Source organism: Vigna unguiculata, chromosome 1 (assembly GCF_037176805.1).
Source record: "Vigna unguiculata cultivar grain cowpea cultivar isolate G323 ecotype 2 chromosome 1, ASM3717680v1, whole genome shotgun sequence".
Taxonomy (NCBI): Eukaryota; Viridiplantae; Streptophyta; class Magnoliopsida; order Fabales; family Fabaceae; genus Vigna; species Vigna unguiculata.
The window spans coordinates 34,605,113-34,623,961 of NC_140792.1; the positions used below are offsets into that span (position 1 = coordinate 34,605,113).

At 30.6% G+C, this 18,849-nt stretch overlaps 2 protein-coding genes across 5 annotated transcripts; one reads left to right on the forward strand and one right to left on the reverse strand.

Moving 5' to 3' along the window:
• Positions 1-549: 549 nt before the first annotated feature.
• On the reverse strand, positions 550-3,379 carry LOC114173210 (actin-97). 4 transcript variants are annotated; one of them, XM_028057473.2, is made up of 5 exons: positions 3,179-3,378; positions 3,006-3,092; positions 2,362-2,755; positions 1,222-1,835; positions 550-930 (listed from the first exon to the last, which is right to left on the reverse strand). In XM_028057473.2, the coding sequence occupies exons 2-5, from the start codon at positions 3,063-3,065 to the stop codon at positions 865-867; spliced, it is 1,134 nt and encodes a 377-aa protein (XP_027913274.1). In that variant the 5' UTR covers positions 3,066-3,092; positions 3,179-3,378; the 3' UTR covers positions 550-864. The 4 variants fall into 4 exon arrangements, with proteins under 4 accessions (XP_027913274.1, XP_085528123.1, XP_085528124.1 ...); XM_085671997.1 differs by having other exon boundaries at positions 828-1,835; positions 3,179-3,379; XM_085671998.1 differs by having other exon boundaries at positions 828-1,835; positions 3,183-3,309.
• An 11,750-nt stretch (positions 3,380-15,129) lies between these two features.
• LOC114196123 (uncharacterized) lies at positions 15,130-18,776 on the forward strand. Its single transcript, XM_028086695.2, has 6 exons — positions 15,130-15,417; positions 15,692-15,787; positions 17,421-17,556; positions 17,895-18,183; positions 18,283-18,337; positions 18,481-18,776. The coding sequence occupies exons 1-6, from the start codon at positions 15,301-15,303 to the stop codon at positions 18,553-18,555; spliced, it is 768 nt and encodes a 255-aa protein (XP_027942496.1). The 5' UTR covers positions 15,130-15,300; the 3' UTR covers positions 18,556-18,776.
• Positions 18,777-18,849: the final 73 nt, after the last annotated feature.

The following is an 18,849-nucleotide window of genomic DNA, read 5'->3' on the forward strand; positions in this document are numbered from 1 at the left end:
TAGAAGGTTGCACACGTCCTCCTTTGAGAGTGTGCATTCACAGGATTTTACTATTTCGTTAATATGTAGAACTAAAATAAAAACAAGAATGACAAAATGGATTCAAGTTTGTGTTTTTTCTGTTTAACACACTAAACGAGATAATTTGAATCAGGGTTTCCAAATTTCACTCAAATGATGTTCAACCGAATATAATTGGGAGGGAGCCATTGGCCATCAGAGAGACAGACTCGACAATAATATCCTTAAAACCACTTGTTACTGCAATGGGCAGGCCAAGACAAATCAAAAACTGCTGTGCTGACACACTCCATTGTGATAAAGCAGAACTCCCCCGAGTAAAAAAAACCCACAATAGAAGAAGCTCCCCATTTTGATTGAAAAATGAAGTGCAGTATTTCTTACGCTAAATAATACACCAGCATAATTTTAACAAACTGATATGGAACCATAGGGAACAAGCAAGACCAAGCTGGCAAATTCACAGATGAACCGTGAGATAAAACATTGGAAGACTGAGATCAACAATGACTCTTTGGTTGCAGAGAATTATAAATCAAGCAAGTACCATACCACTGCTTTAATCAGAATACTTAAAAAGAATTTGTCGATTCAACCAAACCAAATCGGTAACAATGCACATCTCTTCTACTACAACAAAACGGGGAAAAATGTGAATCTTACATATCTTGCCAGCCTTCATGCTCTTATCTCAACATATCAAAGAAAGGAAAACACAAAAACATGATAAAAGGAATGGTAAAGAGTAGGAAATGCAAGTCCTCAACCACTTGATGGTATTTTTGTAGTATTCGTATAAATAGTAATTTCCCTGGTCCAGCTTTCATAATCCATGATTATAACTTAGAAGCATTTCCTGTGTACGATTGATGGTCCAGATTCATCATACTCCGCCTTCGCAATCCACATCTGCACAGGGGAGAGAAAACATAAAAAAGGAGTACACTATATTTGCTTGTTTCAATGGTTTGAGTTGGCTTCAGCAAGTACTTACTCTATTTCCAAACAAAACAAGCACAACGAAAAAGAATGTACTTTAAACTAATCCTATCCCCTTGATCTAGCTAAGTACTTTCTGATAATACTCATTTTATTACACTTTCTACTTATTATTCAAACAATTTCCCAAGTTAATTTATGTATTGACATTCCAAATTCAACAGCTTCACTCATGCAACTATGGTCATGCATGCAGTTTACCTGTTGGAAGGTGCTGAGGGAAGCCAAGATGGAGCCTCCAATCCAGACACTGTACTTCCTCTCTGGTGGTGCGACAACCTTAATTTTCATGCTACTTGGTGCCAATGCTGTAATCTCCTTGCTCATCCTATCAGCAATACCGGGGAACATTGTGGAACCACCACTCAAGACAATGTTACCGTATAGATCCTTCCTAATGTCGACATCACACTTCATGATAGAGTTATATGTTGTCTCGTGGATGCCAGGAGATTCCATCCCAATCATGGATGGCTGGAACAGAACTTCGGGGCACCGGAATCGCTCAGCACCAATAGTGATCACCTGCCCATCAGGAAGCTCGTAGCTCTTTTCGACGGCCGAGCTGGTCTTGGAAGTTTCCAATTCCTGCTCGTAATCAAGAGCAATATAGGCCAGTTTCTCCTTCATGTCCCTCACAATTTCCCGCTCTGCAGATGTGGTGAAAGAGTAACCACGCTCAGTCAGGATTTTCATGAGGGCATCGGTGAGATCACGCCCTGCAAGGTCCAAACGCAAGATCGCATGTGGAAGGGCATATCCTTCGTAAATAGGAACCGTGTGACTGACACCATCTCCGGAGTCCAGAACAATACCTACACAAACATTGTAGAAAAACCGCATAAACTCACTTCATTCAATACCAAGTCATGTCATTAAGTGGCTGCTAGACTTCCAAATCTCATTAAACATTCATGATACAACAATTGAAACTCTTTTAGGCTTCAAGGGTTAGTTCGTATTCATTTTTTATTTTATTACAACAACAAGGAATCCTTGCAGCTTCAGTTTAGTTAAATGATAGTGTGATCCATGTAGCCGATCTCTATTCTCACCGGCGTAAGAAAAAAGTTAGGATCAATTTGGTACCATGTCATGATCCGAAAAATCCAAAAGCTTAAACTAACATGCAAGGACACACAGACCCAGTTCGGATAAGTTTGGAGCACATGCAAGCCATTTCAATTGAGATAAACACATGATCGGTAACTTACAAAAACCCCAAGTTAGATGACAGAGACAGATCAACAGTTTCACATCATATCTACAAAGCTTGCAACCCCGACATGCATGTTATACCAAATAAACAAGAATCAAGAAAGATGGATGAAGATCGGTTACCCGTTGTACGGCCACTAGCATAAAGCGAAAGCACAGCTTGGATGGCTACATACATAGCAGGGGTGTTGAAGGTCTCAAACATGATCTGAGTCATTTTCTCACGATTAGCCTTAGGATTAAGCGGCGCCTCGGTGAGAAGCACAGGGTGTTCTTCAGGAGCCACACGAAGCTCGTTGTAGAAAGTGTGATGCCAGATCTTCTCCATGTCGTCCCAATTACTCACAATCCCATGCTCAATAGGGTATTTCAGAGTCAAAATACCCCTCTTTGATTGAGCCTCGTCCCCAACATACGCATCCTTCTGCCCCATTCCAACCATCACCCCAGTGTGACGTGGACGCCCCACAATGCTAGGGAACACCGCCCTCGGAGCATCATCTCCGGCAAAACCAGCCTATCAGACAAATTTCAACAACATTCACGTGATCAATAAAGAAAATTCAATTTTCTAACAGATCCTCAACAACATTCCGTTGATCTGAGCGAAACTGAGTTCCGATCTCGATTTCAAGTTTTGTTAATGAAGAAAATGATCGAATAAGACCAAACCAAAGATGATCGGTTAGGTTTCAATTTCAGTAAACCATCTATAAAAACCGGTAGAAGTTAAAGTAACAAAAAACACTGATCTCATTTACTCATACCTTGACCATTCCAGTTCCATTATCGCAAACGAGGGGTTGAATATCCTCGGCATCGGCCATTGTAGTTTATGGTGAGGATGCTTGCTGCTGCAAAAACACACAAAAATTGCGTTAATCGGTGGGTGGTTGTTCTTATCGGGTGAGCGAAAGAGCAAGAGAGAACGTGGCGGTACCTACGGAAAGAAGGAATGTGTGTGCGACAACGTGTGTGTATGAGAGTGTGTCGTGTTTTTTCGAAGTTTGTGAAATTTGTGTGTGTATGTGTGTGGCTGAGGTACCCGCCCTGTGGTTTAAAAAAGGAAGGTGTGGTCAAATGAAATTCGCCTCAAATGAAGCGCAAATTGCATGTCCTTCCATCCTGACCGTCCGTTGCGAATATCGCATCCACGGGCCACATTTGTTGTTGGAAATAGCTGGCACTCTTGCGCTTTTTCTCACTTTCCAGTTACACCCCTTTCGCTTCTCCAATAACCTCATCTCTCTATTATTCATTTTCATTATTCCACTTTTGTTGTTTTCAAATTTCATTATTCATTCTATTTTTCTTTTCTCCTATGTCTCTTCTTATTTCAAATCCCATGATATCTTTTCAGTTTATTCAACTTTTGTGCTATTAAACCATGTAAATATAAAATATACATATAAATAATCTGTAAATGGATTCAGTATTATTTAAAAAAAATATTAGCTTAAATTCCCAATTATAGAGAAAATAACATCAAAATTACTCTTATTTACATAATACCTCTACTAAATGAACAGTTAATAAGAGAATAAATCAATATTACTTTTCAGGCCATATCATCTATCCCATCACTGAATAATTATAGTAAGTTTAATACCCTTTTTTATAATAATTATACTAAAATTCAGATATACCACAGTAATTTATGATTGAATAAAGACACTTTAAACCTGCTTTAAAATCTGAATTCATTAACATTAAACAGGTAAAAATGTTAAACTCGTTACATTTTACGAATTTAATGAATGTAAATTAGTTTTAATTATTAATTAAACACAAATTTTATTACATGATAAAATAATTAAATTTTATAGTAACTGTTTAATATGGGTGACCCTTAGGCCTTCTTTTATAATGATTAAAAGTAAGTTACATTTAAAGATAATTAATTTTTTTAGTATTATTTCTTTTTCATTTTTAGTCCTCTTTTTCATTATTTCTAATTTATAATAATTTTAAATTAATTTACTGTTTAAAAATGAAAAAATATTTAAAGTTTAAATTTTACAAAAATAGATTAAATTTGTATATAGATATTTTGTATTAAAAAATTGCTCTAATCTTTAAATTGTAAGAAACGTTATATATGGTTACCTTATTATCGATTAAAAGTGATATACTAATTTTTTTTTATTAAAGAAAACATTAATATATTTTCTATACGTTGAATATTATATTTTAAATGATAAAAATTATAATGTACATACTAAAAGTTACATATACAAATTTTTTCGTCCTCATTTTCGTAGTGATTGTGGTGGATGGTTCTCATATTGACAGAATGTTTAAAATGGTATTTATTTTTATCGAATGTTTAAAATGATCCTCATTTTTGCAATTCGTACTTTATTTGGTCATTCTCTGTGACGTCGTTTAAGTCAGTAACGGAGCACTGGTGACACTGTTTGTATTATGTTATATTGGGGTGTGTTATGTGTACTATGATTCTGTTACTGATTTAAACGGCGTCACAGAAAATGACCAAATAAAATACGAATTGCGAAAATGAGGATCATTGTAAACATTCGGTAAAAATGATGACCATTTTAAAAATTATGTCAAAATGAGAATCATTCGCAACAAACACTATGAAAATGATGACGAAAAAGGTATTTAAGCCATAAACTTTTTAACTTTATCAAGATCTTAAAAACAGTCTATCACCATAATTTTTTTTTTTTATTATCAACCTTTTCTTGCGACGAATTTCTTATTATATTATCAACCTTTTTTAATATGTTAGTGTAATTATAATTGCATCAAATATATGTTTTGTGATATTTATTTATAATATTAAAAACTTTGTTTACGATATTTATTTCTAATATTAAATATTGTAAAAAGGTATGAATTTTGACCACTTATATAATTTATAACTTTGAAATAAAAAGTATAATTATTCATTATATTTTGTTACAAGTTTGATTATTTCAAAAATTATATTGATATTTATGTATATATAACCAATGCTAGTTTATTTTTAAATAATAAAAGTGTTTATATTATCATTTAATTATAAAAACATAATATTTTCCTTTTGGCGATAAGGCATAAGAGACTATATACAATTTAAAGATGACATATAGTGTAAAAACTATTTTTATCATCAATAAATATATATTATTTTAAAAATTATTAATTTGAGAAATAAAAGTAAAATGTATACTTAATTAAATCTATTTTATACATGTTTTTATATTTTTAAATAGTCAATTAAATGAAAATCATAACAAGAAAAAGGCTAGTTAATAGATTTTATATATATATATATATATATATATATATATATATATATATATATATATATATATATATATATGTTTGATAGGTTTTGACTTTAACTCAAATACATGTTTTTCAAGGTATTAACGATATAAGTGATATGGTTTATATGGATGTGTTCTAAGTTGCAATTTGTTTTGTGAGTGTAGCGGTTTTGTTAATCGTAATTTTGTGTGGTCGTTGCAATTCTTTATTTACAAGTATATCAACATAATGTTTTAAAATATTTTAACCCAATGTCGGGATGATGCAATACCTCAAATGAAATGCACAGTGTCTTCAAACATCACATTATTCAATTCAAATCTCTCAAGTGTAAATTTGTAAAAAAAAAAAAAAAAAAAAAAAAAAAAACACATCTTGTTACATGTATATTAAAAATGTTAGACCATCACAAAATATTCAGCTAATCAGGAAAATATTTAGTTAATCAAGAAAGACCAACTCTGTTACAGAGAGTTGAAAAAAAATACAACAATAACCAAACATCAGTCAAACTCACGATATTAATATCACATTTTACCTAATATTTTAAAATAATAAATTTATAAATTTTCGTTATATTTTACTCAACCTTTTTATTTTTATTACTTGAACTTCTCATGAGACTATAGTTTAAAAAAAAAAGTTCTTTAATATCATTGGATTGGACGATCATTTGACAATTTTTATAAAAATAAAATAGTTTTAACAAAAAAATTAATTTTTATAATTTTAGAAAAAAAAAAGACAATAATAAAATATAATGCCAAATGATAAATAAAGAAAATAGTGAAAAAATACCTGTATCTTTCGGTACACAGTTATATCAAATGTTGTTTATGACAGAATTCTCTTTGATAATATACATTTAGATATAACTTTCTTTATAAAAGTCACTTTTATTTATTATTATGGGTTAAACAAACGTGATTTTATAGAACTAAAATTGCGAAACGAAGGTCCAATGTTTTTGAAGTATTAAATTTGTTTGGTGCGCCGACATGTATGTTCCTTGTTGTTGTACATTTTGAAAGCAGTTAAAACTGAAGGTATATTCTTGAAATCCCATGGAAGTAGTAGCCTTTTGGAAGGGATCCGAAGCCCAAACGTGTGGCATTTATTTGAGGATCCATGATCCAAGCCAGTGTTTAGAACTCGACGATGATGATGATGATGATGATGAATGAATGTGAGAAAGAAGCAAGAACATGCATGATGGTGTTTAGTGCCAACTGCATAATGGCAGCATCATAGAGTATGAGCTGGATATTATTATGATATGATGAAAAAAGAGGGGCAATTTGGGAAAAAGGAAAAGACCCCACCAGAAAAGTAAAGTAAACCAGGGCGTGTTGCTAGAAGAAGCAGCTTTTCTTGTTGTGGTGTGTGTGTAATTTTCACTCTTAACTTTTTAGATGTTGATGATGAAGTGTGGTGTGTTGTGGGGGTAATCATGCATGGGACGGTGCCAAAAGCGACATGCCACAACGTTGCCAACTCAGCATTCACTTTGCAACTCTTCATAGATCGTGTCGGGCTCTTTTTTAACCTGCGCTCGACTCTATCCATGCTCTCTGCTCTCTCCTCTCTCCTCCTGCGATTGGATCCTTCCTTCACCGCTTCAGATTCACTTTCGAATCGGACGGTTCAGGCTTCTTCTCGGTGCTGTTCTCCAAGACGTGCAGCGGATAACTACCAACCAAACATAGAACGTGGTTTCCCGCTTCGGACAATCCCCGTCCCCCGTTGACTGCTCTTTTGGGTTGTCTAATGCTTTTCTTGATTTGATAGCAAATTTAATCAAATTATTAGATTAAATATTTTTGTTTGTTTTTAAACAATTTGTAGTGAAAATTGTTTTTGTTGCAGTTGTGTACGATAAAAAAATAAAAAAAGGAAAAAAAGTTAAACTTTTTTTTATTCGGTTGAGCTTTTGTTTGATCGGTTGGAAAAAAGTGAAAGAAACAAAATGAAGTTATATGTAATTATATCAGGTAAATTTTGTATCATTGATTAAGAATTTTGGTTTTGTTTGTTGTATATATGAAATTAAATTTGTTAATCTTTCCTTTTTATATGTTTATTATTTCATTTTTTATATGTTTATTATTATTAAAGTATACAATGTTTTTCCGCAGTGAAAAAAATGTTTTGACGCGTTTTTGGCAGTGAAAAGGTATACAGTAAAGAAAACACACATGTCATTGCTGAAATAACATTATTAGTGAAAAAATATAATAATAAATTATATATGAAAAACTATTTAACAAAAATATCTTAAAAATATATTTTGCTTAATAACTTTTAACTAAAGGCTAAAATATATTTTTACTTTACTTACTTCTTGCTTTAAAATTTCAATTTTTTTATATTTTTATTTGATTTTAGTCTTTTACTCTATGTATTTTAAAGTATCCATAAATTTGTAAAACTATGACAAATGATATTTTAGAAGTGAGAGCACCTTAAATACAATATACATTAATATTCGATTATTTTAATTTTAAAAGGTTTTTTAGTATAGATAGTATCGTTATAAACAAGTATTATTATCTTAAAATATACAATCTTTCTATAAATCATTTTTTTAGAGTTCTTTTACTTCTTTTAAGGAGTTATCATCTTTTCTTCATTTATTTGAAGATTGGAGATTGCTAAAGTAATTCTCTTGGTGAACTCTTGGAGATCACGGACCTATTAACATATTACTGAACATTCAAATTCATCACAAACTATTCATTGAACAATACAACAACCCACCCACCATGGACCATTCATCAAAAACCTAATATGTATTATCTACAAATTAATAACAATTTGCAATATAATTGATATTAATAAATAATATAATTTATTGATATTAACAAATAACAGTCGGTGGCAACATCGGTTGTTGTAGTAAATCCCTTTGTCCCAATGTTCGAGGTTCCTATGATTGCAAGAGGAATACACTAGATGAATGAAAGTATAATCCTCATATATATTTTTTAAATTCAATTGTTTTCTATAATTGATCTTTGTTTTTACCAATTTTAGTATATTTTTAAAAAAATTGTATATTCAATTAGGATTTTTAATTTAATTTAAAAATAAAATTAATTTCAATATTTCCTTTTAGTGATTTGATGTATAAATTTCAAAAAAAATTATTTTAACATATATAAATTGTAATTAGGTTTGTTTACTAATTTGATCTCATTTTGGAGAGAGATAACATTGTTCAAATTTTTTATTTTTTGAAAATGAGATTTAATTTAGTCAAAATTTCAAAGTATGAGACTAAAGTAAATACAAGATAAAAGAATTTTAAAAAATTAAAATAAAAATACCACGAACTAACACGTGACATATATAAAAAACGATGTTAACGTCAATCTAACAAAAAAATCTAATTAAATCATTTTAATAAAAATTGAGACTTGATTGAAAAAAATGATGTAATTAAAAGCCAAAATAAATTGTGACTAACTTTTTTTTAGATTCTTAACAAAATATGACATCATACTTTGCCATTTCAATCAAAATAAACTTAGAAGATACAACTATTTCTAATTACAAATAGCTTAATAAAATATACTAAGTTTCATACATATTTAAAAAAAAAAATGCACATGTCATTAATATTGTAGTTGTGGGATTGTTTTATTGTATTTAAATTACTCAAAACACAAATAAAATAGATTTTATGAGACATGAATGATCATTGTTGTTAAGGATTTATCTGTACTGCACAAGTCTCATAAAATATAACATGAGCTTGAATATTTTTAAATAACTTAAAATTAACAACAAAATTTAAGAGTAGAGAACCCATCATACAAGGAAAGAATGATATAAGTGAATATTAGTGAAAGTGTCACTATCAGAAAAACGCTAATTATCGACGTAATAGTTCCGACGGATTGAGATCCGTTGGTAACTGCTCATTACCGACGAAATTATCGACAAATGCATATGTTGAATTTATTGACGGACAACATTCGTCGGTAACGTATAGGATGAAATTGTTGGATGTGTTTACAAGACGAATTTATCGATGGATGTTCACTTGTTCATTTACCGACAGATCTTTCCTATCAGTAATGTTTGTCTTTTATTACTCTGACAGATTTACCGATGGATCTGCATCGTCGGTAATGTCGTCGATGAATCATAATTAAGAATTGGGATTCCCTCTTTGCAATTTCATTTTCTAATATCTTCTCAGTTCTCTCTCTTATGTTCTCGTCGTGCCCACGAAAACGAAAGCCACCCATTGTGCCAATCAATTGTCGTGCCATCCCTACTCCCTAGCGAGACTGATTAGAGTCATGGTTGTCTTCCACCGTCATCTTCCGTGAGGTTCGTCACCTGAGTCTCGTTGCGGAAGCTCGCCGTCGTGGGTAGCGGAAGTTCGAGTTTTGTCGTGGAGGGACGCTGCTATGGTTAGTGGAAGCACTGACCATCGAGGAGGTGCTCTTCCGCTGTCACTGCCACACCGTCGAGGAGGAGAGGTACGAATTGCTTCAATTGACAGTGAAATCGGTACAATTTCTCTCTGCGGTGCTATCTTGGTTTGAATTAATTGGTGTGTTGGTATGAATTGGTTGTTGTGTTGGTATGAATTGGTATGAATTGATTGTTGTATGAAGAAATTATGTTGAACTGTACCAAAAAAAACTTGTCTCCTGTGTTGTTGTTTTTTTTAATTTTTTACGTATTGAAGATAAAAAATTGATCTAGCACAACATTGATGCAGTCGATATCTTGTGCTTGTTGGACTATAAACAGACTTGTTGAACTCTTAAAATAGCTACAAGACTATTAAGTATTCTTTCTTTAATTCTTTCAAAGGGAAAGTCTAAAATAATAGCAAGTCTCACACTAACTAGTGATGTCAATGAACTAATACCAAATTATAAGAGGGCAAAGCATGAATGTTTGTAGTTTCTGACGGATTAGGCCGTTGGTAATTATCGAAGGATTGATCCGTCAGTAATAACCAACGGTTTTTGCGAAGGACGAGTCCGCTGGTAAATACTGACGGATCTCAAGCATTCGTCGATAAATTGTTACCAACGATGCGTTATCTGGTGGATTTTTTGCCGTCGTTAGTCTGTCGGTAATATCAATTTACCGATGAATTTGTGTCATTACGAACAAATTACTGTCGTCAGTAAATACAATTTTTCTTGTAGTGTGTGTTTTAGAAAAGAGGGGAACACATATATAAGTGGAGAAAAAGAAAATGTACGGTCAAAGTGTGAAATTATTTTGGAAAGAAAGGAACAACTTGTAGAACTCAGTCAAAAGAAAGGTAGAGGTAATAAAATGAGTCAGCTTGATCCGTTTTAGCTTGACCAATTATAAGTCTGTCAAAAATAAATTAGGTCAGACTGGTCTGCTATAACAAAAACGAATAAAAATGTGTAACTTATTTGGGTAAATGACGTTTTTTTTACAATTTTGTAATTTTCTTTATATATAAATATATATTAAAAGTATATTTTATCATATAATTATTTTTTTAAATTTTTTAATTGATTATTAGTAATTTTAATTGGATAATAGTTATTATATTTCCATATCAAATTACTTCATTATAGTCAACAATTAAAACTTAATTTATTAATTTATGAGTGTTAATGAATTAACTTAATACTATTGTATACATTTTTAAACAATATAATATGAAAAATATATTTTTTTTAATTTTTTAATTTTAATTTTTAATAAAAAAAAGTGAATCCGTCTGGCCAGTTCTAGCAAACCTTTAACCCGACAATTTAATAAGCCAGGCAGGCCATATCAAAACGAACGAGTGTGTAAAATTTTTATTAAATCGTGACAGCAAAGGTTTTAATAGTTATAAATTTTATTTTAACCAATAGTGCTATACAAAATCAGCCTGTTAACCAATCATAAATTATTATTATTATAATTAATAATAATAATATAACTTTTAAGCTCATTGCTACAAAATGTTAGTAATATATATTTTTTAATATATTATGCTTTATTAACTGAATTTTAATAAAAAATAAAAAATAACACGAGGGGAATTAAATAAGTGATGAACCGCAACATGCGATTTTTAATGAATTTTAGCTTATCATAAAAAGTATATATAAGAAAGAGTAGTAAAGAATATGATTTTAAGATACATGTCACCATTTTTTAAACATTACAAAAATCAAGATAACAACACTCTTTTTGTAGTAAATTTTATTTTAGTAAGAGAGTGCTTTTTTCTTACCATTTCTGATTGTGAGGAGTTCCAGTAACAAATCATTTACTAAAAATAGGAAGAGAGATTCATTAAATATTAAATATATCGTAAGAAAAAATAACATTATAATTTTTAACAAATTTTGATTTAGTAAAAGTTATATTAGGGTGTGAAAGTGAGCCAATTTTGCTCACATGAGTTAACTCATCAATTGAGTTAAAAAAGAGTCATCTCAACACGACTTACTTTTTGGTGGGTTAGAGATTTTACAACTCGGTCCAACTCACCACATGGTAGATTAGTGAGTTGACTTATTTACGAATATTTTTTTTTTCAATTTATTTTATATGTATTGCATTACAATGAGAATGAATTGACTAAATTGATATTGTATGACCGAGCAATCAAAGTATTTACCTAATTCTCATAATATTATTATAATGATAATAATAGAAAGATAATAGTTAAAGATTAAAGTTGACAAATAAATTAATTAAACATTTAAACTATTAAAATATTATTGGTCAATGTTTGTGGTTAAGTGAGTTAATCCACTTTAAATCCAGTTCGAACCCGTTTAACATGTGGGTCAAGTGAACTAAATTCAATTTAAACTAGGGATTGCAACGGGTTGGGTTATGCACGGATAGTGCTTACCCGCAAAAATAAGAATCCACTTGCTATCCGCCTATTTACCTGTCGGGTACCTGTTTAAAAAATATCCACCATTTTTTTAAAACTTGTGGATACTTGTAGATATTCGCATACTCGTTAATATTTAAAAAAAAATATATTTTATAAATTCTTTAAATAAAATAAAAAAGTAAAAAAAAATAAAAATTAATATTTATTTTTCATTAAATTTAGCCAAATAAAATATAAATATAAATTCCACACTCGATCCTTTTGTAAGCGGTTATTCAAATACCCAAATACCCACTACCTGTTAGTATTAATTATTCGCCGCCGCGAATTTTATTTGCGGATACCCACGAACACTAGTATTTCTGCCATCCCTAATTTAACCCAATTTTGAGAAAAACTGAACTTTTTTTAATCCAACTCGGCTCAAACTCGTGATTAGATATGGCAAATAAACTCGTGCCCGTGGGTATCACCCGAACCCGTCCCCGTTTTGACGGGGAATCCCCGCTTTGACTGGGTATGGGTATGGGTATGGGTAATACCCGAAATTTTCAACTGGGGATGGGGATGGGGATATATATATACCCGCCCAAATACCCGTCCCCGCTTAAATTACTAAACTATTTATAATTTATTAAATAATCTAAAAAATATATATAAATAAATAATATATTTACACATAAAATATAATATAATATAATATAATATAATATAATATAGTATATATACATATAAATAAAATATACTTTTATATATATATATATATATATATATATATATATATATATATATTTACACATATACATGTAATATAATATAATATAATATAATATAATATAATATAATATAATATACATATAATATATATACATAATAATATAATATAATATATATAATATATACGTATAAAACAAATTAATCATTTAACTAGTGAGATCTTTTATAAACAAATTTATAACATTACAAATTTATAAAAATTTAAAAAATATATATATATATATATATATATATATATATAAATATATATATATATATATATATATATAAAAGCATAAAATATCTACGCATATACATATAATATATATACATAATAATATAATATATATTATTATATTTATATTATTATATAATATAATATAATATATACTTAAAATAAATATATATCTATAAATATATATATATATATATATATATATATATATATATATATATATATATATATATATATATATATATATATATATATATATAAACATAAGATATCCACACATATAATATATATACATAATAATAATAATATAATATATAATATAATATAATATATATAAATAATTATATATATATATATAAACATAAGATATCCACACATATAATATATATATATACATAGTAATATAATATATAATATAATATAATATATATATATATATATATATATATATATATATATATATATATATATATAACATATTTCTCATTTTCTTTGTTTTTTGTTATACACTTTGTTTACTCTCTCAATTGTCTGGTTTGTTTTTCAAGATTTAATTTTGAAGGTAATTTTTCTTCTTCTTATTACATAATTTTTACTCTCTGTACATGGTTATGTTCAAATAGGTGTTCCTCAATTTCATTCTATGAAATAATTTTTAGGTTACACATTTGATTATCTTTATTTATTTATTTATTTTCATGAAAATGTTTGACTCTTATTTTGTAGCTCTTCTTTTTGTTACTTTGGTTATACACTTTTTTACTCTCTTTTAATTGTTTGGCTTGTTCTTTAAGGTTTAAGCAGATCTTCAAGGTACTTTTCCTTTTATCATAATCTTAATTATACATTTTTTTTCCGTTATGTTACGTTCAAATGGATATTCTCAAATTTGGGTCACACATTTAATTATCTTTACTCCTTTATGATAATGAATCTGATGAAGAAGGTACATTATATTCTAGTAATTAAAATTTTCAATTTCAATTATTATATCATATCTAATTTTTCATTTTTTTCTATGTGTAGGTGGATCGAATGCAAATGAAACCACTGATCATTTGTAAAATTAATAAATATTTTGGTTATTATAAAATTTTAGTAATATGTAATTTTTTAGCTTTTATATAATTATTTGAATTTTATTTAGTTGTTATTTGATACTTTAATTTGAGATTTATACTATTATAATATTTTTCTTAATATTTGACATCATGAAAATCAAAAAGAGTATGTTATTTTAATATTGAATATTTTGATAGTATCATGATTCCGTTGGTGTGATTTTTAAATTTTTTTTATAAAAAATATTTAATTGATATATGGAACAATAAAAAAATGGGTATAAGAAAATACCCGTTACCCGGTGGGATGGGGATGGGTCAAAAGTTGTATACCCGTTGGTTTTGGGATGGGGATGAGGATGAATTTTTATTATGGGGATGGGGATGAGATCATGATACCCGTACCCGCCCCGCCCCGTTGCCATCCCTACTCGTGATGAGCCGAATTGACTCACGGGTTGTAATCCATTTTGATCGTTTAGTTAAAATAATTATATAAATTAAATGAAATTTATTTAATAAAATTCTAAAAATTATTTATATTTAATTTTATAATAATAATAATAATTTTATTAGTTTTTATTATCATAAAAGAGAAATGAATACATAGCTAATCTTCTAATAATAGTAAAATTTTATATTTCATATATCTTCTGAAGATTTTGTTTAATAGTCAAGTACCCTATGAGAATAAAGTGATGGATTGCTCAAATGTTTTGCTTAATGAATAAACCACCATTTTAAATAGTTTGTGGTCTTTTATGACCGCTCTGATTCTGGCTAGGTCTAATTTAGGATGATTCCAATTTTCGTTTCCGCTTAAACAAGTTCCATCGATCGACCGAGGTGGGTCAAAACGAAGGACTCGAATTGCAGAGAAAATGAGCAGCGCCATCTTCAAAGCTTCAACCAGCAATAATCTCCATTTCTCTCTCAGGGCCGCACTCTTCCATTCAACCCCTCCCCTGCAACGTAAACGGCGCAATTTTTGGGACACCGTTAGTTTCTCCCAATTCCCTATGCTTTATGTTGTCATTTCACTACTTTTCGTTTCATTCAACAATTATTAGTTTGGAAACCATTGCGTCTTTTGATAGTGGGCCTCACCGCGTCAATTTTTTCCGTGTTTCTTTCTGATTTTGTATTTTGGGAACTGTTTGTGACCCAACAATGTTATTTTTATTGAACTAATTAATGAGAGTTCAATGCCGTGTGGTTGTGTAGAAAGTGTTGTTTATATGTTTTGTTGGGCTGAGAACTGTTTAATTGCAGAGAGGCAACAACCATAACTCCAGAAAGTTTAGACGGATGCAAGCAAAACATAGAGTAATGAACAGTATCAATGATTATGCAGAATCCCTGTTTCAGGTTCACCTTGCTTCTTCTCCGTTTCATGTGTGTGTATGTGTGGGCATGCGCAGTTCTTGTAATTTTAGCTTTCAGATATAGTCTAATATATTGTATAGTGTTGCTTGAATCAGGTAGTTCTGTGGTTTTTTTACATTGGTTTCTTTCCGATTGTTACAATATTTTTATTTCTCCTTTATGTATTTTCTACGCTTCACTGGTTTATTAAGAAGTAGGATCAGTGATGAACAGCCTCGTATTTAGCATTTAGGAACTGCTACAATCTGTTGTGTTCTGTTTGAGCAAGATGGTTCTTGACAAACTATATTGTGAATTGCTAGGATGGATTTCTATGTCTAATCTGGTGACACGTTAGATGAGCGTGTACAATGACGATATGTATGGGCTGGCATTGACTATCTGGGTTCATAAATATACTGTGAGCTTGTGATCTCCGATCCTAAGTTAGGAACAAGATATTGCAACTTCAAAATATTCTGTGAGCTTGTGACCTGCAATTTAAGGATAACATATTGAAGGTTAACATCATCAATGGCCTCTTGCCAATACATCCGGCGGGTATGAAAGCGCTGGTCATTCTTTCTTTTTTATGGACTTAAGACTTCATGTAATTGATAACCACAATCAGATTGAGAACTGACGCATCAGACCTGATGGAAGATGATCTTCAATGTAAAGGAGAAATAAATTGTATAGAGAATTAAAACATAGAATTGAAGAGGTGAAAAATATTCTTCTCTTATTATGACATAATCAAGAGTATGCATTATATATACAATGAAAGAAGAGAGAGAATAAGTATAACAGAAAGAGCAGAGTTTGTGCAACAAACTAACAAAATGCAAAATAGAATGTAAAGTCAAAACAGAAAGATATTTGTACTATATACACTAACAGTCCCTCTCAAACTCAGGGTTCTTGAACATAATCAAGAACATCGAGTTTGTTAAGTGAGTGACAGAACCGGACTTGAGAGAGAGGTTTAGTGATTATATCAGTCACTTGATCACTTGTAGGAATGTGAGTTATTATTAATGAACGACCCAGGACTTTTTCCCGCACAAAAAAGATGTCTAGCTCAGTAGACCCGTTCATGTTATTACATGTTTATTTGGGATCACGTGACTTGGAAGGTGCAACATTTGGAGAAGCCATGACATAGATTAGGTTACCCGTATTTTATTGCTGATATTCAATTTGGAAGCTTTCATAGATATAGCACGTACGCGAACACACATATCAAGTTAGAAGGCCTTTTTATGTGAGAGTGACAGGAACAAATACCTGTCCATTAGATTTTTTCATGAATATTGAAGATCAGAACATAGAAGTGATGTTTTTATGTGGCCATGCACCTTTGAATTGCCTTTAATCTTGACTGCTCATGTACAATTGTATGATCTATATTTCTTCCCCTTTTACTGATGCTAAAATGACCCTCACAATATATACTGCCAGGTATATGGTGTTCATGAGATTGGTAGATAGGTTCAGTATTAATGTAATATAAATGAAATAAAATTCTTTGTTAACCACTTAATTAAGAAGCAAACTCAACCCCTTCTCTTCTGTGATTTTGTTTGTGCTAAGATGTTTTGATGCTTATGGTTGCACTTTTTAATGCGTGGTTTAGAGCTGGAAGCAAGGTATTGAACAGGACGAGCTGCCATCAAGCCAGGACCCCTCATGGTTTCGTAAAAAGCAAAATTTTGATGGGGGCTCTGGAAGGTACAGGAATGGCAAGCAAGGATCAAATCATCGGTACAGAAGTAAGGATGCTTGAAATACTTGTGCTGTAACAGTATATATTCCATGTATCTTGTAGTACTGCTACCACTCTTTACTGGTGGTTGTATCTCTAGGAGATCATCCTGCGTAATATTGCTGGAAACTTCTTGTTTACTCATTTAGGATTGAGAGATTTAAACTTACGGATACCATGAATAGGATTTGATTTCAACTTGCATCATAATCTTTATGAAATCAGTGTAATTTCTTTCATTATTTTTATTATTTTCAACCGAACATAGAAGCTTCTAGATACTTATAAAGTCTACTCTGGAGTCAAATGTATAAATGGTATGGTAACAAACTTTATTGCTTTCAGGAGATCCTTTGTTTTGTGAAGATGATTTTGATGTGGAAACCATTTTCCGTTCTGCTTTTGGTGGGAATAGATTCTTCTATTGGTCATTCATCAATGAGGAAAATCCTCAGTGGAGTAGATCTGAACGATTTTCTAATTTTGGTAGATCATGGAATTGGAGGCATCGAAGCGAAAATGATTATGACTCTTCATCTGAGTGTGATAGTTCTGGTTCAGATTTAACAACGGATAGAATAGCCCTTGGATTGAGTGCTTCTGGTCCTCTGAAACTTGAAGATGTAAAAAATGCGTGAGTTCTTGCTTCTTCTGTAACTTCGTCTTCATCAAAATTTTAGGAAGCCTTAGTTCTTTACTAGGATATAAATTCTTAACATTTTTATATCATCAGGTACCGGGCCTGTGCTCTAAAATGGCATCCAGATCGTCATCAAGGCTCTCGCAAGGTGCTGCGATGCTCTAACCACCAATTATATTCCTTCTCCTTTTTGTTCTATTCGATGTTCTGGATTTTCTTTCTATTATTATTTTGCACAACTTCTTAATTCTTTTAACTTAATTTTTTATTCTGTATATTGATACTTGATAGGCTATAGCAGAAGAGAAGTTCAAGGTTTGCAGTGCAGCTTATCAATCTTTATGTGATAAGCTGGCCTTGGATTGAGGATCCTTCAGGCATATGCTAATCCTTTTCTGGAATTCTCCAGCCTGATCAAGCCAGATGATTGACCATGCTATATTTATTATTTAACACAGCAATCTTGCTTTCACTGTATTTTGTAGTTTTAAATAATTTTATTAGATGATCATGCAAATAACATGTATACTATTTTTGATAGTTCAAATGTACCATTTTTTATAGTTCCAATGTACCATTATTTACCATCTATTGTCTCAGCTGATTATGTTAAGAATCTCTATTGTTATTTAAAGTTACCATTTATTGTCTCAGCTTATA

Bases quoted from the DNA above. Each gene is read 5' to 3' on its own strand.
- LOC114173210 (XM_085671997.1), bottom strand. From the start codon at position 3,065: ATGGCCGATGCCGAGGATATTCAACCCCTCGTTTGCGATAATGGAACT. The intron at 2,756-3,005 runs GTATGAGTAAAT...TTTGTCTGATAG, and splicing joins ATGGAACTGGAATGGTCAAG to GCTGGTTTTGCCGGAGATGA. The intron at 1,836-2,361 runs GTAACCGATCTT...ATGTTTGTGTAG, and splicing joins TGCTAGTGGCCGTACAACGG to GTATTGTTCTGGACTCCGGA.
- LOC114196123 (XM_028086695.2), top strand. From the start codon at position 15,301: ATGAGCAGCGCCATCTTCAAAGCTTCAACCAGCAATAATCTCCATTTC. The intron at 15,418-15,691 runs GTTAGTTTCTCC...GTTTAATTGCAG, and splicing joins GGCGCAATTTTTGGGACACC to AGAGGCAACAACCATAACTC. The intron at 18,184-18,282 runs GTGAGTTCTTGC...TTATATCATCAG, and splicing joins CTTGAAGATGTAAAAAATGC to GTACCGGGCCTGTGCTCTAA.